Consider the following 26,292-nt stretch of genomic DNA (forward strand, 5'->3'; position numbering starts at 1 on the left):
GGGAATTCCCTATATCGGTTACCTGGAACTTGATGTCAACATCCAGAGTAAGACCCTCCCCCGAATGGGGGTATTGTTCGTGAAGAGCCCAGAAGACCCTCGTACTAGGGAGCAAAAACTTTCTGTGCCAGGCTTGATTGGGATGAATATCATCCGACGTTGTTATTACGAGCTATTCGTTCAGCTTGGTCCTGACCTTTTCAACTTCCCCCCATTGAAATCAGCCGGCCTAGGCTGGAAACATAGACAGTATATAAGAATGGACCAACAGATCCCATTGCTCTGGACGGAGACCAGTGAAGGATATTAGAAGCACTTTTCCGATGAGCGCTGAGCGTTACTGCACAACCTCCAACTGAGAGAGACGACGTAAATGTGACGTGAGCAACCTGTCTGAAAGTTGTAAGTCTTCTGGTAGCTGTGCCAAGAGAAATCTCAATCATTCCCAATCTTGCAGAGACGGAGAGCGTAGGTACATGGAAGGAGATAACATGGACACAGGCTAATTATTGCTAACTAAAATGCTAGTTAACATTAGTAATTAAACGTAAACAGCTAATGTAAGTCAAAACTGCCTGCGAGCTTCTCCTGTACTATACGGTAATTCCTCTACTATGCGACAGTAAGTCGAGTGGTTATGACACAATCGCCTATTTTTACAAAAAATATCTACAACGGAGCCATAACGTGAGGTACAAGGTAATGGAGCCCTTTTATACATTGTCGTGTTTCTTTAGAAATAAACAATGGACAAATAGTCTTTAAACGCTTCAAATGTAAAGTTATTCTCTGTCAAAATGAATGGCAGTCAATGGAGTGCTAACGTCGGGTGATCGCTTTGTAGCATCAAAATGGCGTCATAGGAGGTTCGAGCTCTGAAGCGAAGCTTACCCCCTTGGCTGGAAAGAGGCCCTGTCACATTGCCATGCTATTGAGTCACTTGGTGAACAAGGATACTTGGGAAAGGTTAAGGTCAAAGGTCGACCTGTCCGTATTCCAGCAGGCTCCATGAAATTCATCTCTGTTGTTTGCCAAAGTTCTGCTACCATGACTCTTCCCTCAGTCTTGCTGGAACCCCTTGAAGATGGAAACTGTTTGCCTCCAGGGGTATTGATCTCTAAGGCCCTGCTGACAGTAAGGTGGGGCATAGTGGAGATACCTGTTGTCAATGTTGGCTTACAAGATGCATGGCTCAAATCTAACACCTTACTAGGTGTATTGCGTGTGGTTCATACCCAATCCCCTCTGTGTTTTGGAAGATGAGGATGGAAGCCAGGTGGCCATTGTGCAATCCATTGCTGCTGACAGTAGCCCTGCTTTCGAGCTCTCTAGTGCCTCATAGCCTACTCTCTTATCAGAGCAACAGCAGCAAGGGGAGGCGCTGTTAAAAAAATATGCAGTAGTGTTCAGCCAAGGAGAAGGAGATCTAGGTTGTACCACACTGGTGGAGCATGAAGTCCCCTTGATAGATGATATCCCTCTTCGCCAGCGCTATATGCGGTTACCCCCCTCCCAGTACAAGCAAGTCAAGGCTCACATTCAGGAGCTGTTAAATAGTGGTGTCATTCAGCCGAGCTGCAGTCCTTATGCCTCCCCCATAGTCATCGTCCAAAAGAAGGATGGGAGCATAAGACTGTGTGTGGATTATAGGCTCCTTAATGCAAAGACAAGGAAAGACGCATACCCACTGCCACGGTTAGAAGAGTCCTTGGATGCCCTGGGTGGGGCAAGATGGTTTTCCACACTTGACTTGGCCAGTGGGTATAATCAGGTACCCGTTGCTGAGAAGGACAAGGCCATGACAGCATTCTGCAACCCATTTGGACTTTTTGAGTTCAATCGAATGCCTTTTGGGCTTTGTAATGCACCAGCGACTAATGGAACGCATTTTTGGTGATCAGTCTCTCCAGTCACTTCTATTATATCTCGGTGACATTGTTGTCTTCTCATCCACTTTTGAAGATCACCTTCAGCGTTTGGAATTGGTCTTGGCTCGCTTACAAGAACATCACCTGAAGTTGAAATTCAAAAGATTTCAGTTTTTCCAACACGAAGTGAAGTACCTCGGGCACATAGTGTCAGCTGCTGGCGTGGCCACAGACCCAGACAAGATCAGTGTGGTCTCAGAGTGGAAACGAACCACTACTGCAAAAGAGCTTCAGTCATTCCTTGGTTTTGCATCGTATTACCGCCGTTTTGTGGAGGGATTTTCAAAGCTGGCAGCACCGTTACACCATCTGGTAGCGGAAGTAATTGGGAGCAAACACAAGTTCAAGGGTTATGGCAAAGGCTCTATCCTGAAGAAGTGGAATGAAGAGTGTGAGCAGGGGTTTCAGACCTTAAAGGAACGATTAGTCAGCGCCCCAGTCCTTGCCTATGCTGATTTTGCAAAACCTTTTGTTCTTGAAATTGATGCAAGTCATGTGGGACTTGGTGCAGTATTGTCACAGGATCAAGAAGGTCGACGGAGACCTATTGCTTTTGCCAGCAGAGGCCTTAGACGCTCAGAGTGTAACATGTTTAACTATAGCTCAAGGAAATTGGAGCTGTTGGCCCTGAAATGGGCATTGACGGACAAGTTTAGGGAGTACTTGCTGGGGAATAAGTTCACTGCCTTTACTGACAATAATCCCTTGAGCTATTTGAAAACAGCCAAACTTGGGGCTGTGGAACATCGCTGGGTTTCAGAGCTGGCTGCATTTGACTTTGAGGTCAAATATCGTCCAACAACTGGTCCAACAATGGGACAGGGTTTGTCTGAGAGATGGGGTTTTGTATCGCCGTATCAGACCACCAAACACAGTGGCAGAAGTCTTTCAACTCCTTCTCCCTGAATGTCTTAAGGGTGAGGTGCTCAAACACCTCCATGATGACCATGGTCACCAGGGGATTGAACGGACCACACACCTTGTGAGGGAGAGATGCTTTTGGCCCCACATGTGGCAAGATATTGAGAAATACTGCCAAAATTGTAATCGCTGCCTAGTAGCTAAAACCAATCAGCTTAAAGTCAGAACATTCCCTGGTAATATCATGGCATCCCAACCGCTAGAGATTCTGGCCATTGATTTCACTGTTCTAGAGAAAGCTGGGGATGGCCGAGAGAATGTCCTTGTCATCACAGATGTTTTCTCTAAGCTTACCCAGGCGTATCCAACCTCGGACCAGAAAGCTAACACTACAGCTCGGATTCTAACAGAAAAATGGTTTTATGTGTATGGAGTACCCAAACGTATACACAGTGACCAAGGCAGAAATTTTGAAGGGGAGCTGTTAAAACAGTTGTGTAAGATATATGGCATTGAAAAGAGCTGCACTACACCATACCACCCTGAGGGCAATGGGCAGTGTGAGAGATTCAATCGCACCTTGCATGACCTGCTCCGTAGCCTCCCACCTGAAAAGAAGAAGTGGCCGCAGTACCTGCCTCAGATTCTTTTCGCATACAATACAACAGAACATGCTTCCACCAGCTATTCCCCATATGAGCTAATGTTTGGACAAAAAGCTAAGCTACCTGTCGATTTTTTGCTGGGTGCTGCAGATAACAACTTGGCCCCAGGCGCCACCCAGGACTGGGTAGTAGAGCATCAAAAAAGGCTGAAGACTGTGTTCAAACATACCAATGAATAACTAAGACTGGCAGCTGAACGTAGGAATAGGCAACTGATTCCAAATGCAACAGAGGTATTGGTACCAGGAACGCTTTTTTTAAGAAGGAACCATCCACTTGGACGCAACAAAATTCAGGATCACCGTGACCATACAATCTATGAGGTTGTGCACTGTCTGGATGACAAAGGAAGGGTTTACAAGATCCGACCAAAGAATGAAGTAGGGCCAGAGAAAAATATCAACAGGACATAGCTTAAAGTTGTGCCTCCTACTGCCGCTGTTGACATTGCTAACCCGCCTTCATCTGAATCACACAGTTTGCCCCAAGGAGAGGAAAATTATCTCGATATCACTGAAGATGAAAGTGAAATGTGCAGTGTCATAATGATTCAAATCCAGCCCCCAAACTCTGGAAACTCGGAATTGTCAGCCACTTACCATAACTTGTTACCTGAAGATCCACCAGTTACAATACAACCAGAGCACCATCGAGACAGCTCGGAAGATCTATTACATGAGGAGTCTTCTAGTAGCCCCCCTATTCTTGTGAGACGTCCCTATAGAACAACAGCAGGCTGCCATACGAACCCCTTTAATCTACCACAGTCCGTATGCAGACCTGCTGAAAATAACAGAAGTGGCAGTGACAATAACAGTCCCCAAGCCATTAGTCAATCAGTGTATGCAGTGTTTAGACCATGGGTTTAAAACACAAAACAATTTTAGTTTTTTCTTGTCACCGGGACGGTGACCTTTTAAAGTGTGGGTAGATGTGATAGGGAAGGCAAGAGAGAGTCTAGCACTAGGACCCAGGCAAAGGGGCAGAGTCTATGAATAGGGGAGGGAAGCTCACCTGGATCTTTCTTGATGCAGTCAGACACACCTGAGAGAGCAGCTGAGGCCAGCCTTTGTTTGGTGCTTGATTGGAATCTTCATGGTGGTGAGGGTCCGAAGCTTGGAGTGATTGTTTAAGCACATCAGCTAAGCACAGATTCCAGTCACCTGCCTGTCTTCAACTGGGAGAGGGGAATGTGCTTCTAAGTCAAGCAAGACGTAATTGGGAGAGCCAACCACTGTTTTTCCCACTTATGTTAGATTTATTGCGCTCCCACTAAGTCATTGAATGGGCCATATCTCGTGTTTCTGGCTGCATTGAAGGGGGGAACTGAAGGGTGGAGTAACCATTTTGCATGGGTGTTTTGTGTAAATTTGGGGCAACTTAGTGTGCTGTGTGCAGTTAAATGCAGTGTTATTTAATGGGATTTGATTTGTTGCCTCGGTTTGGTTATAACTTATTTTGGTGCTCAACTCTACACCAGTTTCCCTGGTAATGCAGTCTAGTTCTGAATCGTGTGTTTTCTTTTTGTTTTGTTCTGATGTAATATAAATAAAATGTATATTTCTACAGCTGGTATAACAGCCTCTGGTCCCAGTTCATTCTGGCACTTGTGTATGAACTAGCTTTTGGGTTATACTTCAAAACATCAACCCTGTTGTCCATAGTCAATCTATGAACATCATTTCTTTTCAGGAAAAACTGGGCTATTAGAATATTTGTGCTGCATCACTTGAATGTTAAAAAGGTTGTAGGACAATAAAGACAAATAAATAAATAAAACGGAACATGAATCTCACAGATATATATATTGATATCACACACACAGCAATGCCACTGCCAATTGTCTAAAACAGTTCTATATATTTGGAGTCATCCAGTGCAAAAATAAACATATTGAACATTATAACTCATATAAAGGACAAACTATTTACATTTCTTACATACAGTGTATCAATCTTGGATGTAACAATATGGATTAATGGCACAAAGACACCGAAAAACTCTGGACTTCTAGGCTGGATACAAAACCTTCTGTAAGGGCTAGGAAGACAACAAAGACATCAGCAGAATGGGACGACTGTTCGCTTTTAGCTCCAAAAGACTGTTTCTACTAGTTATAATTATAGTTAAGTTTATTTAAGTTGTGAATCAGAAGTGACAATTGGTGTCATATATATATATATATATATATATATATATATATATATATATATATAGTGATGTTTTGGGGCTGTCGCTGGGCAACACAGACTTTCAACTCCCTCCAAAGATTTTCTATGGGGTTGAGATCTGGAGACTGACTAGGCCACTCCAGGACCTTGAAATTCTTCTTACGAAGCCACTCCTTCGTTGCCCGGGCGGTGTGTTTGGGATCATTGTCATGCTGAAAGACCCAGCCACGTTTCATATTCAATGCCCTTGCTGATGGAACAGGTTCTCACTCAAAATCTCACGATACATGGCCCCATTCATTCTTTCCTTTACACGGATCAGTCGTCCTGGTCCCTTTGCAGAAAAACAGCCCCAAAGCATGATGTTTCCACCCCTATGCTTCACAGTAGGTATGGTGTTCTTTGGATGCAACTCAGCATTCTTTCCCCTCCAAACACGACGAGTTGAGTTTTTACCAAAAAGTTCTATTTTGATTTCATCTGACCATATGACATTCTCCCAATCCTCTTCTGGATCATCCAAATGCTCTCTAGCAAACTCCAGACGGGCCTGGACATATACTGGCTTAAGCAGGGGGACATGTCTGGCACTGCAGGATTTGAGTCCCTGGCGGCGTAGTGTGTTACTGATGGTAGCCTTTGTTACTTTGGTCCCAGCTCTCTGCAGGTCATTCACTAGGTCCCCCCGTGTGGTTCTGGGATTTTTGCTCACCGTTCTTGTGATCATTTTGACCCCACGGGGTGAGATCTTGCGTGGAGCCCCGGATCGAGGGAGATTATTAGTGGTCTTGTATGTCTTCCATTTTCTTATAATTGTTCCCACAGTTGATTTCTTCACACCAAGCTGCTTACCTATTGCAGATTCAGTCTTCCCAGCCTGGTGCAGGTCTACAATTTTGTTTCTGGTGTCCTTTGACAGCTCTTTGGTCTTGGCCATAGTGGAGTTTGGAGTGTGACTGTTTGAGGTTGTGGACAGGTGTCTTTTATACTGATAACAAGTACAAACAGGTGCCATTAATACAGGTAATGAGTGGAGGACAGAGGAGCCTCTTAAAGAAGAAGTTACAGGTATGTGAGAGCCAGAAATCTTGTTTGTTTGTAGGTGACCAAATACTTATTTTCCCGAGGAATTTGCAAATAAATTTATTAAAAATCCTACAATGTGATTTTCTGGAATTTTTTTTTTCATTTTGTCTCTCATAGTTGAAGTGAACAATGCATAACCAGGGTTTCTACAGGTTTCACCAAGTCAAAGTTAAGACTTTTTAAGACCAATATGAATAAAATTCATTAAAAAAAATCAGAGTCTGGAAACATTGTCTGAAACAATTCCCCGATTTCCTCATTGGCATTATAGGACTGGTGTATAAATTGGCTGCAAAATAAGTTGCATGTTCGTCTCATTTGTAGCAAATTATATTAAGGTAGTGACAGAACTACAACAAACATTCTAAAGCGCTGCAGGAACATTTCAATGAGCATTAGAGGTAGTGTTACATTGACGTAGGAAAATTAAGACCTGTTAAAAAATTAATTAAGACCTAGAACACAATTTAAGACTTTTTAAGACCTAAAATTTTGATTTTGAAATGTTACTTTTTAAGACGCCGCGGAAACACTGATAACCTTAAGTGTAATATTCAGTGAACAGCTAACATCACATACTCCAGTCCAGCTGGAGTAAAGTCAAAGTCAAAGATGACTTATATAGTTGGTCAAGCTGGAGAGAAGCTCAGTCAGTTACTCCGGATTTCCACTGAATGCAGCACTGCGGACCAGCTCCGCTGCGGAACGGCTGCGTGCTCCGCCGTCCATCAATACCAAACACTAGGTGCGGATTTGTTGCGGCACGGCCATGACACAAAACCAACAACAGTTGGTTTCCATCCAGAGGAGTAGAGCGGAAACAACTCTCTGCTGTGTTTTCTAGGTGTAGTGCAGGGAAATATGAAGCAGAAGCTCTGCATATCTGCTCCGGAGGGCTGCGGACCGCCGGAGCTGGGACGCAGTCGGAACACAGCCGTTCCGCATCCAGTGGAAATTGGGGGTTAGTGTTATAGAAAACAACTGAAGCAATATTCTCAGATAGGCCTGTTTTCATTTAATATAGGCTATTTATTTTAGATCATTTTTCAGTTACAGGTTTTGCAGCTGTATAATTTCAAACAGCGATCGCATTTTATTTTGATCACAAAAAAATAAAAGTGCTTGTGACATATCACATGGCTTTAACTTTCAGCTAAACATTTAGCCCAGAAAATACTGATGTATGTATATATATATATACAGTCAGGTCCATAAATATTGGGACATCGACACAATTCTAATCTTTTTGGCTCTATACACCACCACAATGGAGTTGAAATGAAACGAACAAGATGTGCTTTAACTGCAGACTTTCAGCTTTAATTTGAGGGTATTTACATCCAAATCAGGTGAACGGTGTAGGAATTACAACAGTTTGTATATGTGCTCTCCCACTTTTTAAGGGACCAGAAGTAATGGGACAGATTAACAATCATAAAGCAAACTTTCACTTTTTAATACTTGGTTGCAAATCCTTTGCATTCAATTACAGCCTGAAGTCTGAACGCATAGAGATCACCAGACGCTGGGTTTCATCCCTGGTGATGCTCTGCCAGGCCTCTACTGCAACTGTCTTCAGTTCCTGCTTGTTCTTGGGGCATTTTTCCTTCAGTTTTGTCTTCAGCAAGTGAAATGCATGCTCAATCGGATTCAGGTCAGGTGATTGACTTGGCCATTGCATAACATTCCACTTCTTTCCCTTAAAAAACTCTTTGGTTGCTTTCGCAGTATGCTTCGGGTCATTGTCCATCTGCACTGTGAAGCGCCGTCCAATGAGTTCTGAAGCATTTGGCTGAATATGAGCAGATAATATTGCCCGAAACACTTCAGAATTCATCCTGCTGCTTTTGTCAGCAGTCACATCATCAATAAATACAAGAGAACCAGTTCCATTGGCAGCCATACATGCCCACGCCATGACACTACCACCACCATACTTCACTGATGAGGTGGTATGCTTTGGATCATGAGCAGTTCCTTTCCTTCTCCATACTCTTCTCTTCCCATCACTCTGGTACAAGTTGATCTTTGTCTCATCTGTCCATAGGATGTTGTTCCAGAAATGTGAAGGCTTTTTTAGATGTTGTTTGGCAAACTCTAATCTGGCCTTCCTGTTTTTTGAGGCTCACCAATGGTTTACATCTTGTAGTGAACCCTCTGTATTCACTCTGGTGAAGTCTTCTTGATTGTTGACTTTGACACACATACACCTACCTCCTGGAGAGTGTTCTTGATCTGGCCAACTGTTGTGAAGGGTGTTTTCTTCACCAGGGAAAGTATTCTTCGGTCATCCACCACAGTTGTTTTCCGTGGTCTTCCGGGTCTTTTGGTGTTGCTGAGCTCACCGGTGCGTTTCTTTCTTTTTAAGAATGTTCCAAACAGTTGTATATATATATATATATATACATAGTACTTAGGTAGGTATAGTCTTAGGCAGGTGTGAAAAAATGCTGTAAACTAAGAATGCTTTCAAAGATATAAATAATGTACAAAATGCAAAGTGAGCGAACAAAAGAAAAATCTAAATCACATAAATATTTGGTGTTACTACCCTTTGCCTTCACACCAGCATCAATTCTTATACATGGATTTCTCGGCAACGTCATCACTGCTTGCGCACGCAACTGGGGGGCAGAAAGAAGAAGTGTTTTGTGTAGCTAGTAGTAGTAGCATAGCGTAAGTCAAAATGCCAAGGAGTTGTTGCGTGGTTAATTTTACAAACAGAGCCAGTGATGGGTGGCTGATGTTTAACATACCTAGTGGGGAAGCATGCTTTTGCCAAAAACCGGCGGAGGTTATGGCTTCAAGCCATAAAAAGGGCAGATTGGGGTCATATGCAAGAGTCAGGCTCCCATTGCCGATGTTTTGCTAACGTTAGCGCAACAGCGTTAGCCTAGCCTGCTAGGTACATATTCAATATAACTTCGGAGTTTCTTATATCTGCGTCCACGTTGTCAACATAAGACCTGTGGCATTAGTGCTCCTTTTGTACCATAATTTTATTGAATGAAATATTAAGCTTCGCTCCTATGAGATGGGTGGGTTTTTATTACGTTACACACAAAGCTAACTGGCTATAATTAGCCTGTACGTAGCCTGTAGCTAACGGACATTAGCTAACGTTGCCGAGACAGCGGCAGTTGAGTTTCAGCGAGCTAACCACGACAGTGTTTTCGCCCTCTTGCCCACAATCAACCTCTGCTGTTAAAAACAGTCAACCTGCAGTGATGTTTTGAAATGGAGACACACATATCGTACCTTTTCCCGGAAATCCTGGCCATTATTTTAAGGCATAAACCAACCATAGGGGTACACTCAGGGGTAGCTAACCCTGCTGCTAACATTGGCTATTATATTAGCCTAAAATGATATTATAGCCATACATATATATCACAGTAACACTGCAAAATTAAAGACAGACAAACAGATCCAACTAAAATCACGTTTTATTGAGTCAGCAGTTATATACAAACAATAAGGAAAGCTTCAATACTTAAGGTTGTTGCAGTAGCGGACCAGCTCACCAATCTGGCTTTCTGTCCCTGGTATGTGTACGCACCCTGTATTGTTTGTAAACAGGAAACCCGTGTATAGGTACTTGCAAAAAGTCAGGGATTTTGTAGGATAGTAGTCAGGTGTCATAATCAACCAATTATAGTATATAGGTAGTTATACTGCATCAGCAAGGTCTCTCCCAGACAAATATTTCAAAGCAGACTGGTGTTTCAAGATGTGCTGTTCAAGCTCTTTTGAAAAAGCACAAAGAAACGGGCAACGTTGAGGATCGTAGATACAGTGGTCAGCCAAGGAAACTTAGTGCAGAAGATGAAAAACACATCAAGCTTATTTCCCTTCGAAATCGGAAGATGTCCAGCAGTGCCATCAGCTCAGAACTGGCAGAAACTAGTGGGACCACGGTGAAACCCATCTAATGTCCGGAGAAGTGTGGCCAGAAGTGGTCTTCATGGAAGGTTGCAGCCAAAAAGCCATACCTCCGACACAGAAACAAGTCCAAGCGACTCAACTATGCACGAAAACATAGGAACTGGGGTGCTGAAAAATGGCAGAAGGTGCTCTGGACCGATGAATCAAAATTTGAAATATTTGGTTGTAGCAGAAGGCAGGTTGTTCACCGAAGGGCTGTAGAGCGGTACAATAATGAGTGTCTGCAGGCAACAGTGAAGCATGGTGGAGGTTCCTTGCAAGTTTGGGGCTGCATTTCTGCAAATGGAGTTGGAGATTTGGTCAGGATTAATGGTGTCCTCAATGCTGAGAAATACAGGCAGATTCTTATCCATCATGCAATACCATCAGGGAGGCGTATGATTGGCCCCAAATTTATTCTGCAGCAGGAAAACAACCCCAAACATACAGCCAAGGTCATTAAGAACTATCTTCAGCGTAAAGAAGAACAAGAAGTCCTGGATGTGATGGCATGGCCCCCCACAGAGCCCTCAGCATTATCGAGTCTGTCTGGGATAACATGAAGACAAGGATTTGAGGAAGCCTACATCCATAGAAGATCTGTGGTTAGTTCTCTACTTACCAGCCGAGTTCCTTCAAAAACTTTGTGCAAGTGTCCATCCATCCATCCATCTTTGTCCGCTTATCCGGTATCGGGTCGCGGGGGGAGCAGCTCCAGCAGGGGACCCCAAACTTCCCTTTCCCGAGCCACATTAACCAGATTTGATTGGGGGATCCCGAGGCGTTCCCAGGCCAGGTTGGAGATATAATCCCTCCACCTAGTCCTGGGTCTTCCCCGAGGCCTCCTCCCAGCTGGACGTGCCTGGAACACCTCCCTAGGGAGGCGCCCAGGGGGCATCCTTACCAGATGCCCGAACCACCTCAACTGGCTCCTTTCGACGCAAAGGGAGACGCCAGCTACCCTCCTGAGGAAACCCATTTCGGCCGCTTGTACCCTGGATCTTGTTCTTTCGGTCATGACCCAGCCTTCATGACCATAGGTGAGGGTAGGAACGAAAACTGACCGGTAGATCGAGAGCTTTGCCTTCTGGCTCAGCTCTTTTTTTGTCACAACGGTGCGATAAATTGAATGTAATACCGCACCCGCTGCGCCGATTCTCCGACCAATCTCCCGCTCCATTGTCCCCTCACTTGCGAACAAGACCCCAAGGTATTTAAACTCCTTCACTTGGGGTAAGGACTCATTCCCTACCTGGAGAAGGCACTCCATTGGTTTCCTGCTGAGAACCATGGTCTCAGATTTAGAGGTGTTGATCCTCATCCCAGCCGCTTCACACTCAGATGTGAACCGATCCAGTGAGTGCTGAAGGTCACAGGCCGATGATGCCATCAGGAACACATCATCTGCAAAAAGCAGCGATGAGATCCCTAGCCCACCGAACTGCAACCCCTCCCCACCCCAACTACGCCTCGATATCCTGTCCATAAATACTACAAACAGGATTGGTGACAAAGCGCAGCCCTGGCGGAGGCCAACCCTCACCTGAAACGAGTCCGACTTACTGCCGAGAACCCAGACGCAGCTCACGCTTTGGTCGTACAGAGATTGGATGGCCCTGAGAAGGGACCCCCTCAACCCATACTCACGCAGCACCTCCCACAGTATCTCCTGGGTGACCCGGTCATACGCCTTCTCCAGATCTACAAAGCACATGTAGGCATACTCCCAGGCTCCCTCCAGGATCCTTGCAAGAGTGAAGAGCTGGTGCATTGTTCCACGACCAGGACGGAATCTGCATTGTTCCTCGGGTGGAAGAGGAACAATGCGGAACAATCCGCATTGTTCCTCGGGTGGAAGAGGAACAATGCGGAACAATCCGCATTGTTCCTCTTCCACCCGAGGTTCGACTGTCGGCCGAACCCTCTTTTCCAGCACCTTGGAGTAGACTTTACCAGGGAGGCTGAGAAGTGTGATACCCCTGTAATTGGCACACACCCTCTGGTCCCCCTTTTTGAACAGGGGAACCACCACCCCAGTCTACCACTCCTTAGGCACCGTCCCAGACTTCCACGCAATGTTGAAGAGGCGTGTCAACCAAGACAACCCCTCCACACCCAGAGCTTTAAGCATTTCTGGATGGATCTCATCAATCCCTGGGGCTTTGCCACTGTGGAGTTGTTTAACTACCACCCACCAGGGAAATTGACGACAATCCCCCATCATCCTCCAGCTCTTCCTCTACCATAGAAGGTGTGTTAGCTGGATTTAGGAGTTCCTCAAAGTGCTCCTTCCACCGCCATATTACCTCCTCAGTTGAGGTCAACAGCGTCCCATCCTTACTGTACACAGCTTGGATGGTTCCCCCTCCTGAGGTGGCGAACGGTTTTCCAGAAGCACTTTGGTGCCGACCGAAAGTCCTTCTCCATGTCTTCTCCGAACTTCTCCCACACCCGCTGCTTTGCCTCTTTCACGGCAGAGGCTGCAGCCCTTCGGGCCCTTCGGTACCTTGCAACTGCCACTGGAGTCCTCTGGGATGACATATCCCGGAAAGACTCCTTCTTCAGTCGGACGGCTTCCCTGACCACCGGTGTCCACCACGGTGTTCGTGGGTTACTGCCCCTTGAGGCACCTAAGACCCTAAGACCACAGCTCCCCGCCGCAGCTTCAGCATTGGAAACTTTGAACATTGTCCACTCAGTTTCAATGCCCCCAGCCTCCACAGGGATGCACGAAAAGCTCCGCCGGAGGTGTGAGTTGAAAGTCTGTCGGACAGGGGCCTCCTCCAGACGTTCCCAATTTACCCGCACAACCCGTTTGGGCTTACCAGGTCTCTCCAGAGTCTTCCCCCACCCCTGACCCAACTCACCACCAGATCTCCGCCCCTCTCTTCGCCCGAGTGTCCAAAACATATGGCCTCAGATCAGATGAAACGATTATAAAATCAATCATTGACCTTTGGCCTAGGGTGCTCTGGTACCAGGTACACTTATGAGCATCCCTATGTTCGAACATGGTGGTCGTTATAGACAATCCATGACTAGCACAGAAGTCCAACAGCAGACAACCACTCTGGTTTAGATCAGGGAGACCGTTCCTCCCAATCACGCCTCTCCATGTATCTCCATCATTGCCCACGTGCGCATTGAAGTCCCCCAGCAGAACTATGGAGTCCCCCACTGGAGCCCCATACAGGACTCCATTCAAGGTCTCCAAGAAGGCCGAATACTCTGAGCTCTTGTTTGGTGCATATGCACAAACAACAGTCAGAGTCCCACCAGATCCAACTTGTAGCGCTCCACCTCCCGCACAAGTTCCGGCTCCTTCCCCCTCAGAGAGATGACATTCCACGTCCCCAGAGCCAGCCTCTCCCGCCCGGGTCTGATCCGTCGAGGCCCCTGACCTTCACCACCACCCATGTGGCAGTGCACCCGACCCCAGGCGCTTGCTGACGGCCCCTCCATCTGGGCCTGGCTCCAGACGGGGGCACCGGGCTTCCTCCGGGCAGGGTCACTCTATCTCTTCCTTGTTTACTCATAGGGTTTTTGAACAGAATTGATGCTGTCTTGAAGGCAAAGGGTGGTCACACCAAATATTGATTTGATTTAGATTTCTCTTCTGTTTATTCACTACATTTTGTTAATTGATGAAAATAAACTATTAACACTTCCATTCTTAGTTTACAGCATTTTTTTATACCTGCCTAAAACTTTTGCACAGTACTGTATTAATATATATATATATATTAGGGCTGTCAATCGATTAAAAAATGTAATCTAATTAATTACATACTCTGTGATTAATTAATCAAAATTAATCGCATACATAATTAACGGTGCCTGAACCGATACTTTTTAAGAAAAGAAAAAAAGAAAAGAAAAAAAAAGGGTACTAAACAACAGTTGGTGACATTAAAGAACAGCTTGTTTATTGCTAAGGCCATATGGTCAAAATTAAATGATTTAATAATAATGTATAACAATAACTTATTTCACTAGTAAATTGCTGTTGAACGACAAAAACAACCACCAGATGTGAAAAGGAAATTTACAATAACTTCAAATGCACCACGAAGCTGTAGTTTACCAGTTTCATTGAACGCACCGTCTGTGTTGTTTTTCCAATGAATCCTCTACAGTAAAACACAGTTAAACTTTACACCGTTTAGCGTTAGCTGTCAGCATTTTAACCGTTTGTAATCCAGCTACTAGCTAGCGGTAGGCTAATGTTAGCTGCTGTCAAGTTAACTAGCGTCACGTGCAGCAGTGTTTGTGTTGCCTGTATCGTCTTCAGAGCATCAGAGAGAAGCGCAGACATATCAGTGGCACCAGATTTCGGTAGCCAGGGTTGGCAGGAAGAAGATTTTTACAAGTAAATGTTCCAATTAATGATCCAGGCAGCACATTCTCGTCTCCCTCCTTCATTTTACAGTCAAATGGTGGCTAGAACGGCTCCGGGTCAAACGTCAATATGGAATGGATTAATCTGCGTTATTTATTTTAAACGCATTATTTTTTCTCAGATTAATTAATCAAAATGAACGTGTTATTTTGACAGCCCTTATATATATATATATATATATATATAGGCCCTACCACTTCTGTTTTTTGTCCTTCTTCCATAATCCCAGACTCTCTGGCCACGGAGGTATAACCCAGTGATGAGTATGGAGATGTATATGTACAGTTGTATGTGTGTGTGTGTGTGTGTGTGTGTGTGTGTGTGTGTGTGTGTGTGTGTGAGAACTGACCTGCACCACAGCGTATTCCACCAGTGAGGAGAACCCATAAAGGAGGCAGGTAATGAGCCAGATATCAATGGCTTTTACGTAGGAAACCTTTGGTAGCTCTGTCGCCAGGAGCATACTCTCACTGGACAGAGAGAGGACTGATAAAATACCTGGAAACACACATATGTTAACACATCAATGTTAACACATGTGAATGATTATTTTAAGATAAGTCACATTTGTGTCAAATGAAAACTACTTAGAGAGGGAAGAACAGGGGAGACAAAAAGTGGTTTGTTAGTAGCAATGATGTGTTAGTGTGAGATTACAGATGTTTATTGTCACAGCGGGTATACAATTCCAAACGTGTGAAATGCTTATGCTGATAGGCTCCAGTAAAGAAAAGCAATAAGTAGAAAATGTAAGGAACATGTTAAAATATAATAAAATAAGTAAATAACAAATCTGAGAGGCAATGAAGGAAAAACAGTAAAAATAAAAAGAATACAATATAATAACAAAATATAAGAAGAAATAAAAAAAATATACTGTACATCCAAGGCATATTTACAAAACAGCAGGTGTGTTCAAATACCCATACTACCATACTATTTAGTATGCCAGAAAAAGATTTAGTACATCCCAATCCATAGCATGGCAAATGCAGTATGCCAAAATGAGCAGGATGTCTGACTGCATCCGCTCACACTGCAGTTTGCAAGCCAGCGTGATTTCTTGGCTATTCTGAGCCACAATCCTCTGTGCAGCATATATGAGTAAGAGGGTCAAAGTTATAAGGCACATTGTGTGTCCTAATTGTATGCATTCTGCACACAACAGTACTTATTTAGGTCAGCTGCAGTAAAACTAAAAGTAAAAAGAAAAAGTATTTGAAACACAGCAAGTGACTATTGCACACAGAGTGAATATTGCACAGAGGGTTGAATGAAATTAATTTGTGTGTGTGTGTGTGTGTGTGTGTGTGTGTGTGTGTGAGTGATTTATTTAGCAGTCCTATGGCCTGGGGAAAAAAGCTGTTCCTCAGTCTGCTGGTGAGTGTTTTGGGGGTCCTCCTATCTAAGGGCAGCAGGAAGAATAGGCAGTTGTGTGGGTGTGTGTTGGGTCCCTGTGTGTTGACTCTCAGGGACTTTCTGAGGCGTGTGATGATGTCAACATGTAAAGTACAATCAACTAGATTGTGGGATGGCATGATAAAGCAAGGCTGGTTTGATCAATGGATGGATTAATGGACTAAAAGCACGATGGAATACTTGATGAAGGCAGAATTGAGAAAATCGATAATAACTTAAGACCTTCTACTGGAGAGTCTCATAAGTTAAACATTAAAATATGTTGTGAAGACCAGTGTCAACCATGTATGTATATTTACTCAGTACATAAGATTACATTCATTTAGAAAAAACAACTTGCTGTTTGTGCTTAAAATAAGCAAGCTTCATAAGAACAAGAGCTAGATGGCATAAAAACCTGAAGTGCTAGTTCTACAGAAAGTGCACAATCAGTGCTCCAGTACATGTGCTTAGAGGTTTCTCTGTGTTTATGAGAAATGACACGTCATTACAGCAAGTGCTGACATTGACACAAGGTGTCAAGTTGCAGTCAGAGTAAGGTTTTTTTAACCTGCTGTTGAAGATGGTGACTCTGCTGGTCAGTGACTCTGATGGTTAGTGACTCTGATGGTTAGTGACTCTAATGTTCAGTGACTCTGATGGTCAGTGACTCTGATGGTCAGGGACTCTGATGGTCAGTGACTCTGTTGGTCAGTAACTTTGATGGTCAGCGACGGCTGGTCAGTGACTCTGATGTTCAATGACTCTGATGGTCAGGGACTCTGATGGTCAGTGTCTCTGATGGTCAGTGTATCTGATGGTCAGGGACTCTGATGGTCAGTGACTCTGCTGTCCTGATTTTAGTGGGGAGTTGACCGAGATGAGGAACTCACATGGTCCTCAGAGTGACGGGGCAGCCAATTGTCCAGAGGCTTGTGCAGGGTGGGGCCATGGCTTTAATGTACACAAGCAGTTCCCTTTAATGTGGGGTTAGGCCTTGATTCAGATTCATTCCAACATAACTTTAATGAATTTAATGTCTAAATCTTCAAATCTTATGCGCAACGGAAATTAAATGAGTTTAATAATTGAGGATTCACTGTGAAAAAGTCAGATTTAAGTTGTTGAGGAGAATCTTCTCCAGTTTATATTTATATTATACCAGTCTATAAAAACATTTTTTTCCTCTTGCAGAGCAACAGGGGAAGAAGATGTGGAGTAAAAACCTTGTACAACTACAGTAATCAATCAGATAAGCATTCAGACATAGGTTTCTCAAACCAGGCTGTTGGTTGGTTTGTAAACTATCTTCGGTTGTAAGCAGTGTGTGCAGCTTAATGGTCTCTCATCCAGTTATTTAGAAGTCACCAAAGGTGTGCCGCAAGAGTCAGTTTTAGGACCCACTCTCTTCACAAAAATGTGGGTCAGAATGTTGATGATGCATCTTAACATATGTATGCCGATGACACAATTGTTTACTGCCTTGCAAACACTGTTGCCCTGGTCTTTGAACATCTGCAGGCTGCATTTGACGCTATACAGTCACACCTGTTCCATCTCAAACTGGTGTTAAATGCTGACAAAACAAAGGGTATGCTGTATTCAGACAAAAAGAAGGTGCCAGCAGTTCTCCCTTCTATTACATCCACACAAGGCACCCCTATCCAATTTATAGCCTCTTATAAATATCTAAGTATTTTAATTGATGAAAATCTTTCTTTTAAGTTACATATTGAACACCTTTTAAAGAAAGTCGAAATTAAGGTTTTTCTTTCGTAACAAATCGTGTTTTCGTTTAATGCCAGGAAACGGCTTGTTGCTGCCACATTCTCACCTCTCCTGGATTATGGTGAAATTATTTATATGAATGCGTCTGCCAGCTCTCTGCGGATGTTGGACGCTGTCTATCACGGAGCACTAAGATTCATTACTGGTTGTAAACCCCTCACCCTTCATAGCACTCTGTACTCTCTGCTCAATTGGCCATCATTATTCATACATACACTTTTGCACTGGTATAACTTTATCTACAAATCCATCCTTGGATTGCTGCCAACATATTTATCCAGTTACATGTCACGCAAGCACTGCAGTCACAGCCTACTCTCCTAGGCCTTCATTACCTTCAACGTCCCATCAGTTTGTACAGAGCTTGGCAAAAAGGCTTTCTCTTTTTCTGCCCCCTCAACCTGAAATACACTGCAGCAGGATCTAAAACTGTCCAGCTTGATCCCACTAGCACAGTGAATCCTCAAAATTAATGTATCTGTGGATGGCCTCAGTGACTACCTTACCTATAGGCCAGTAAGCAGTGGGGATTTATATTTGCTAATATGTTGGATTCATGTTAAGTAGGAGGGGGCAATTTTAGGCATTTTATTCAAACAGCTGAAGACATGAAGGGGGAGAGAGAGAGAGAGAGAGGGGATGACATGCAGCAAAGGGCCGCAGGGCGGAGTCGAACCCGCGACTGCTGCGTCAAGGAGTATACCTCTATATATGGGCGCGCGCTCTACAAGGTGAATTACCCAGGCGCCCATTTTAAACTAATTTTAAGGGTACTGGAAAAAACATCTTTAGAATCTTGGTTTTGTTTTGTGTTTACTTGTCACTTTCGTTTATATATTGTATATAGTAAGGTATTTCTTGAGAATGACAACCTGTCTCAATGAGATTACCTGTATAAATAAAGGTTAAATTAAAAAAAGCAGCACTCCCGCTCTATTTGTATTTCAATTTCCACTAGTGCCAACAGATAAGTCAATCCAGCAAAACGCAGTATGTGAAAACAGCTAACAGTTAACAACTAGGAATTAATGGTTAAAGCTATAGTGTGCAACTATTTTATATTAATGATTGTTAGATCATTTAGATATGTATCAGTTACTTTGGAATTCACATGAACCACATCAACATTAATTTGATTCACTAGACAGCACTTAAGAAAACTCATGTTTCCCTGTTACTCTATTTACTTCTATCTACTATTATTTCCTTCTTCCAAAACAGTGGCAAAGAACACCAGGCGCAAATGCCAGGAGTTGAGTTTTTATTTAAAATATGACTGGTGTGTTAACTGCATGCCCAATGAATCAGAGCACACAACGCCAAATTGCCTCCTAATGCCTGGCCCACACATAACGACATGCAATGATAGATTTAATAGTTTTGTTTCTAAAGTGTGTAGAGCAAGGTTATAATCATTAACGAAAATGAACAAAATAATGAAAACTAGGTGGGAACATTGTCGTTAACTAAAATAAAAATAAAAACCAGGCATTACAAAAAAACGATAACTAAACTAAAACTGTAATGTCTGTTTGCAAAACTAACTAAAATAAAATTATCGAGTAAATGTCTTTAGTTTTCGTCTTTGTCAATGTCTTTCATAGAGCAAATAACGTTATATCTTTCCGACCATGACATTTGTAGACATGTATAGTTTCTGACTGGGAACCCAGAAATTACGACATTCCACGTCAAATTGAACACAACATAGTCCATGCCCCTCACCTGGCATTATGGTGGTACCGAAAGTTGGAAGAAAGCGGCAGTCCTATTTGATTATGACTGTGTCAGATAAAAGCAAGTGCCTTTCAGTGGAAGGTGGTAAAATATGTGGACAATTTATTACAGGGAAAAATCCCACGAATTTGAAAGTAGGCTACATTTGAGAAGCATGCACAAGGAGGCTAACCTAGCTTACCTTAACAAGGTGAAGGAGAACGCAAAGCCCCCTTTCCCCGAAAGAGAAGCTAACCCCGGTAACGTTACGGGCATGGATGTATGGATACAGGGCCAGGCAGCATGACAGAGACAACAGCAGGACAGAGAACACTACAGGAAGGCTTTCACCGGCGATCCGATAGCTGCTGGTTAGTAAATACGCAGGAACACCAAAAGCAATTGATACTGGGATGTCTACGCAACTGTGTGAGTCGATTGACTTCAAAAAGTTCGCCACTTTACTCAACCACAGTTCAAAACACCTGTTCATGTATGTCTTCTTTAGTCTGTTGGCTATTTAGCTTTTTTTCCTGGAACACGTCACTTAGAGAACACCAGGAGCAAATGCCAGGAGTTGAGTTTTTATTTAAAATATGACTGGTGTGTTAACTGCATGCCCAATGAATCAGAGCACACAATGCCAAATTGCGTTTTGCACTTACTGCTGCGTCTTGTGTAGACTGTTTACATAGCTGTACTCATCATCATATGTACATTGTTTGTACTGGTGTTATTGTTGAATACATTGTGAATACATATTTCTAAAATTGTATGATGTTTTTGTTGAGTTATTATTACACAATACTTTTTCTGACCTTTTTGAATCCCCTGACAAATAACCCATATTACAAAAAAAGACTAAAACTAACACTAAAACTAATAAAAACTAAACTAAAACTAAGCATTTTCAAAAAATAAAAACTAAACTAAACTAGCAAACCCGCTTTAAAAACTAATTAAAACTAAACTGAATTTTAAAACAAAAAGTCAAAACGAAATAAAAATAAAAACTAATGAAAAATGCAAAACTATAATAACCTTGGTGTAAAGCAATGATTTGACCAGAACAGCACACCACACACTAACAGATTCCATTAACAAACAACCAGAATCCCGAATCTCAAAAGCGGAATTCTTGCTCGATTAAATGTAACTTTAAAATATACAACCATGGCAACAACGTTAGAACTGGCTGCCCAGGCTGGGCTTCAGTGGGAGATAGATGATCATATAGAGGTATACCTGCTGACGGTTCATGATGATCACGAGGTCGCAAGGGCATATCTTTGGGTTCAACATTGGGGGGGTTGAGATCTCCACTTCTGAGCAAAGTTGAAATTTTGTGTGTCAAACACTTCATTTTCTGCATTCTGGTGATTTTTTTCTGCACTATTTATGGTGCAAATGTCTTTATTTATGTATAGGAAGTGACTGGCCATCTTTCCCACCTATAAATTACGCCTATGTCAGGTCGCCCCGGTGAGTGAGCTAATCACAGAGCTAACTAATGTTCTGTTTGCAGTGTAGCCGTTAGCGCTGTTAGCGTTTCCTCCACCCTCTCTCCGGTATGAGCACCGTATAAGCACCGCTCTCCCACAGATGCCTGGCCCGGGGACAACAACGTCCTGGCCTGTCCTTAGCGTTCTCCACGCACAACAGGATATCAGATCAGTAAATATTGAACATGTTTTTGTGTTTGTGATTTGAAATCACTGCTGCCAGGATGGACTTCCAAGCAGATTGGGCGGTACAAAAAACATAACTCACACAACGGACAAATCTGGCAAGATAATCTTTAGAACCATTTTTTATAAAAAAAAAAAACAGGAATTGTACATGTGCAGTTTAGGCTCAGCAATCATTTTAATACACTGAGGTACAGTTTTTGACATACATTATATAATGTGATATATTTCCCATGTCAGTTAACAAATTGGATTAATAGACTGCAAATTCATCATCGGCCTGTGACCTTCAGCACTCACTGGATCGGTTCGCAGCCGAGTGTGAAGCGGCTGGGATGAGGATCAGCACCTCTAAATCGGAGGCCATGGTTCTCAGCAGGAAACCGATGGAGTGCCTTCTCCAGGTAGGGAATGAGTCCTTACCCCAAGTGAAGGAGTTCAAGTACCTTGGGGTCTTGTTCGCGAGTGAGGGGACAATGGAGCGGGAGATTGGTCGGAGAATCGGCACAGCAGGTGCGGTATTACATTCAATTTATCGCACCGTTGTGAGAGCTGAGCCAGAAGGCAAAGCTCTCAATCTACCGGTCAGTTTTTGTTCCTACCCTCACCTATGGTCATGAAGGCTGGGTCATGACCGAAAGAACAAGATCCAGGGTACAAGCGGCCGAAATGGGTTTCCTCAGGAGGGTGGCTGGCGTCTCCCTTAGAGATAGGGTGAGAAGCTCAGTTATCCGTGAGGAGCTCGGAGTAGAGCCGCTGCTCCTTTGCGTCGAAAGGAGCCAGTTGAGGTGGTTCGGGCATCTGGTAAGGATGCCCCCTGGGCGCCTCCCTAGGGAGGTGTTCCAGGCACGTCCAGCTGGGAGGAGGCCTCGGGGGAGACCCAGGACTAGGTGGAGGGATTATATCTCTAACCCGGCCTGGGAACGCCTCGGGATCCCCCAGTCAGAGCTGGTTAATGTGGCCCGGGAAAGGGAAGTTTGGGGTCCCCTGCTGGAGCTGCTGCCCCCGCGACCCGACCCCGGATAAGCGGATGAAGATGGATGGATGGATGGACTGCAAATTAGAAGTGCCTAGGTTTGCTCTATAGGCAATAAAAAGAACTTTAATTCATAATGATTTTTAGAAAATACCAGACAGCAATTGGTATTACTTGTGTTGCAAGGCAACAATAAAATTAAATAAACAACATTTTATTGAGTAGATTGAGAACCAGTACAGATTAATATGAGGTTTTAAATCATCTATGAGGTTTTAAATAATCTAAAAACTGTTCATTTAATATTATACCCTAGTGAGTTTTTCAGTAAAGCTGCACTATAGACTTTATTTGTATTTCGAGCAACTAAATTACAAACTGTTTAAACTAAATTATTAATTGATATGGAAGTAAACATTTTACGTTGGTGATTTTTTCCCTATAAAGAAATGTTTATTGGACTTTTTCTTGCTCTTATACAGGGTTCTGCCGTATAACACAGGCCAGTGTTAATGGCTAAACTATTAAACAGATTATTTATATATGCTACTTACTGAGTCATGAGCTTTGTCATGCCTCAAATAGTAGGGATATAGTAACAATAATAAATAAGGGGTTTAATAAATACTAGCAATAAATAGTAACAATAATAAACAAGGGGTTTAATAAATAGTAGGGATATAGTAACGATAATAAATAAAGTGTTCACATCATTTTTTGATTTTAAAACTAAAGAAAATGTAGTTTTGTTTTGATTGACTTGCCCTATTTGCAAACCCTTAAAGTAATCTATAAGAGAACAATTTTAAAACCAGTGTTTCCTCTTCAGCACAATTTGTATGGATTTTATAGAGTTATACCAGCATGAGGGAAAGAAATGCTGTTTTATAATTATTGATATTGACTAAAATGAGTAGAAGTTTTTCCAAGTGATAATATTGATAAAAGAACAAATAATGCTTTTTGGAGTTCTGTTTTGTGCCACACAGTGCCTCGTATGTGTCAGTCGGGTCTATCACACTCCCCCTACCAGCTGCAGGACCGGTGACAAACAATCCAGACGAACAACAACCAACATCACAGCACCTCAGACCACAGCACAGCTAGACACAATAAAGGTTCGTAGTCTGGCTACAGTTCTGGGCCCAGAGGGAAAAGGATGGGGGACTAGTGCTAGCCGTATGGTTGGGACTTCAGCATCTGGAGATGTACTGTGCAAACCAAAGAGCCAGCAGCAAACCACATGCCCTACCATTCTGTGATGAACTGATGATGCCTATCTGGAGGTACGGGACAATGGCCAGCAGGACGGACAGAGAGAAGGAGGTGGGGAGCGAGAGACCGTCCTGATCTGACACATCTGATGCATTGAGAAGTTAAGTAGCACACAGACTCACAACTACTAACAACTATTAGGAGAAGATAATTAGAAGTACTTATTTTTACTTTTAAGATAAGTATTCAGTTGGTGTGTCAGGAAATGTTTAAAGTACATTTCACTGTTCGAATTTGAATTGGATTGATGAAAAGTTGATAAAAATAACTTTGGCTTAGGTAAAGCCTGACATAAACATCAGTAAACTATTTTTGGTTAATTACAGGCATAAATGTTCCATTCAAAGACTTCCTAGAAACCTGGTTTGAAAAGGGGAATACCTTAAATTTGTATTTTTCTAGTCTTTTTTCAGTTGCTGCATCTTTCCTGGTGACCTGTGGAGTTGTTTGAGGTTTAGTGCTGAGATGGTTTGAAACCATGATGATTAAAACCATGTATCAACAACTTTAACATGGAGATTATGATTAAGACTAACATCTAAATGAAAATGTTTAATGTTGATGTGAATGCTTAAATGATGTACTGAGACAATGGTATGCACATATTCATTTAATATTTACTCTCATATGTATATGTTTACACGAAAAGTAAGATATATTATAAGTTAAAGATAAATCTTATAAACAGTAAAAGATAATACTTTTATACTATAAAGATAATAATATATAATATACTAATTTACTTTTGTATATAAAAGGGATAACAATTCAGTCAGGAAAAGCTTAGAGGAAACAAGAGCTTTAGAGAAATAGAGAAGTACAGTGGATGACAGTCTATGAGAGACTGGCTCAGGTTACAAGCAGGCGTTTCCAGCAGGGAGGAGTCTGCCACAGACCCTCTGTCTCTGAGCTTTCAGCACACGAACATAAACTTGAATTGACTAAAATGCCTCTTAGGAAAAAGTTTAGGAAAAAACAAGAGGTTGCCTTCCAGGCCAGTTCCTGCTGGTACCAGAGCGCTAAATGTACTTTTGAATTAGGATAATGGGTTTCCTATTGATGGATTGTATAGGAGTTAAATTTAACAGTTACTTTCACTCAGAAGTTAATTATATTTGACCTACTTCTTGCCTTTATCTCTTGGATATTTAAATGGTAGTTTTCCTATTTAATGGAGAAAATATGCTTTTTTTCCAAAAATCGAAAATGCTGTTGATAAGACGTTGTAAAATAAAGCTGACAAAGACTAAATATACTTGTGTGATTGAAATTTTGAGCTACTGTAACTAGGGAATTTCCCCAGTGGGGGCTAAATAAAATATTTCTTATGTCATATAGGTGATAAACAAACAGTTGAATTTTGATTTCAAAGACAAATTATGTCATTTTAAGGAATAACTGATTTGGATTTCAAAGACAAAAGCTTCAGTAGCAGAGTTTTGCCAAATGCTTACAGATGCTATTGTGATTTGACATATTTGGGTTAAGAAGAATTGGGATTTTTGTACACAGAACATATGTTTATGAAATATAATGTTTTATTGTCATCAAACTGCCCGATAAATATATAGGCCTACAAGTCCAGCAGAAATGATTAGTTGCTTAAATTAATTAGTTGATTGACAGAAAACCGCTATGATCGTTTCCAGGTTTCAAAATGTGAGGACTTCTCTATATTGTTGCTTTTTAATACCTTAAGTACATATCTTTATGATACCTTTCTTACTTAGGTAATATCCTTAATGAAATATTGCTGGTAAGAGAAAATGTTTACGGTTTGGAATCAGTACTTACTTTGTCCACTATAACTATCTGTATGAACCTTGTTGAATTGGCTAACCCTAATGTAACAACATTTTTGAATCAATGATGACATAGATCAGACTTAGGAAAGTGGTATGATTAAATGCTCCTTTCTTACAGAGGCTCAGAACAGCCGAGAAAGGGACCACACACACACACACACACACACACACACACACACACACACACACACACACACACAAAACAGTGGTAAAGACTTGTTTCCTACGATTTGTCAAGTGCTAGTGGACGAACCTCTGACAATGGAAGAACATGGAAGACGCTATTTGCAAAAATATATATAATCATAAAAGTAATTTGTGTATTGTGATTAGGTTGTAATCAAAAGAGTGGAATGTAATGGCAAATTTACATTTAAGCATGATTCTTAATATTCTTGTTTTATTTCTTTCTCTGTTTCTCTCACAATGCTGGAAGGGAATTTATCTCATTCCCACATGTAGATTGCGTACACAAAGTCTGGAGACGAATGCGTACAGGCCTTGTTTAGACCGATAAAGGTACAAGGTCACAGTACACTATCTCTATGTGCAGATTCAGTTCTCCCATGCCAGTGGAGATGTAACCAGGATGTGAAAGTTGTACAGGGGGGG

The 26,292-nt window shown here is 42.5% G+C and overlaps 1 protein-coding gene across 1 annotated transcript in view; it reads right to left on the bottom strand.

Annotated features, from left to right (window-relative positions):
- LOC144528994 (glycine receptor subunit beta-like) overlaps positions 1-26,292 on the bottom strand; it is a 79,859-nt gene that overhangs the window by 10,325 nt on the left and 43,242 nt on the right. Inside the window, exon 8 of the mRNA XM_078267907.1 lies at positions 15,384-15,532. Coding sequence (XP_078124033.1) covers positions 15,384-15,532 — 149 coding nt within the window. The remainder of the gene's footprint in view (positions 1-15,383; positions 15,533-26,292) is intronic.

This window comes from Sander vitreus, chromosome 2 (genome assembly GCF_031162955.1).
Source record: "Sander vitreus isolate 19-12246 chromosome 2, sanVit1, whole genome shotgun sequence".
In the NCBI taxonomy this organism is placed as follows: domain Eukaryota; kingdom Metazoa; phylum Chordata; class Actinopteri; order Perciformes; family Percidae; genus Sander; species Sander vitreus.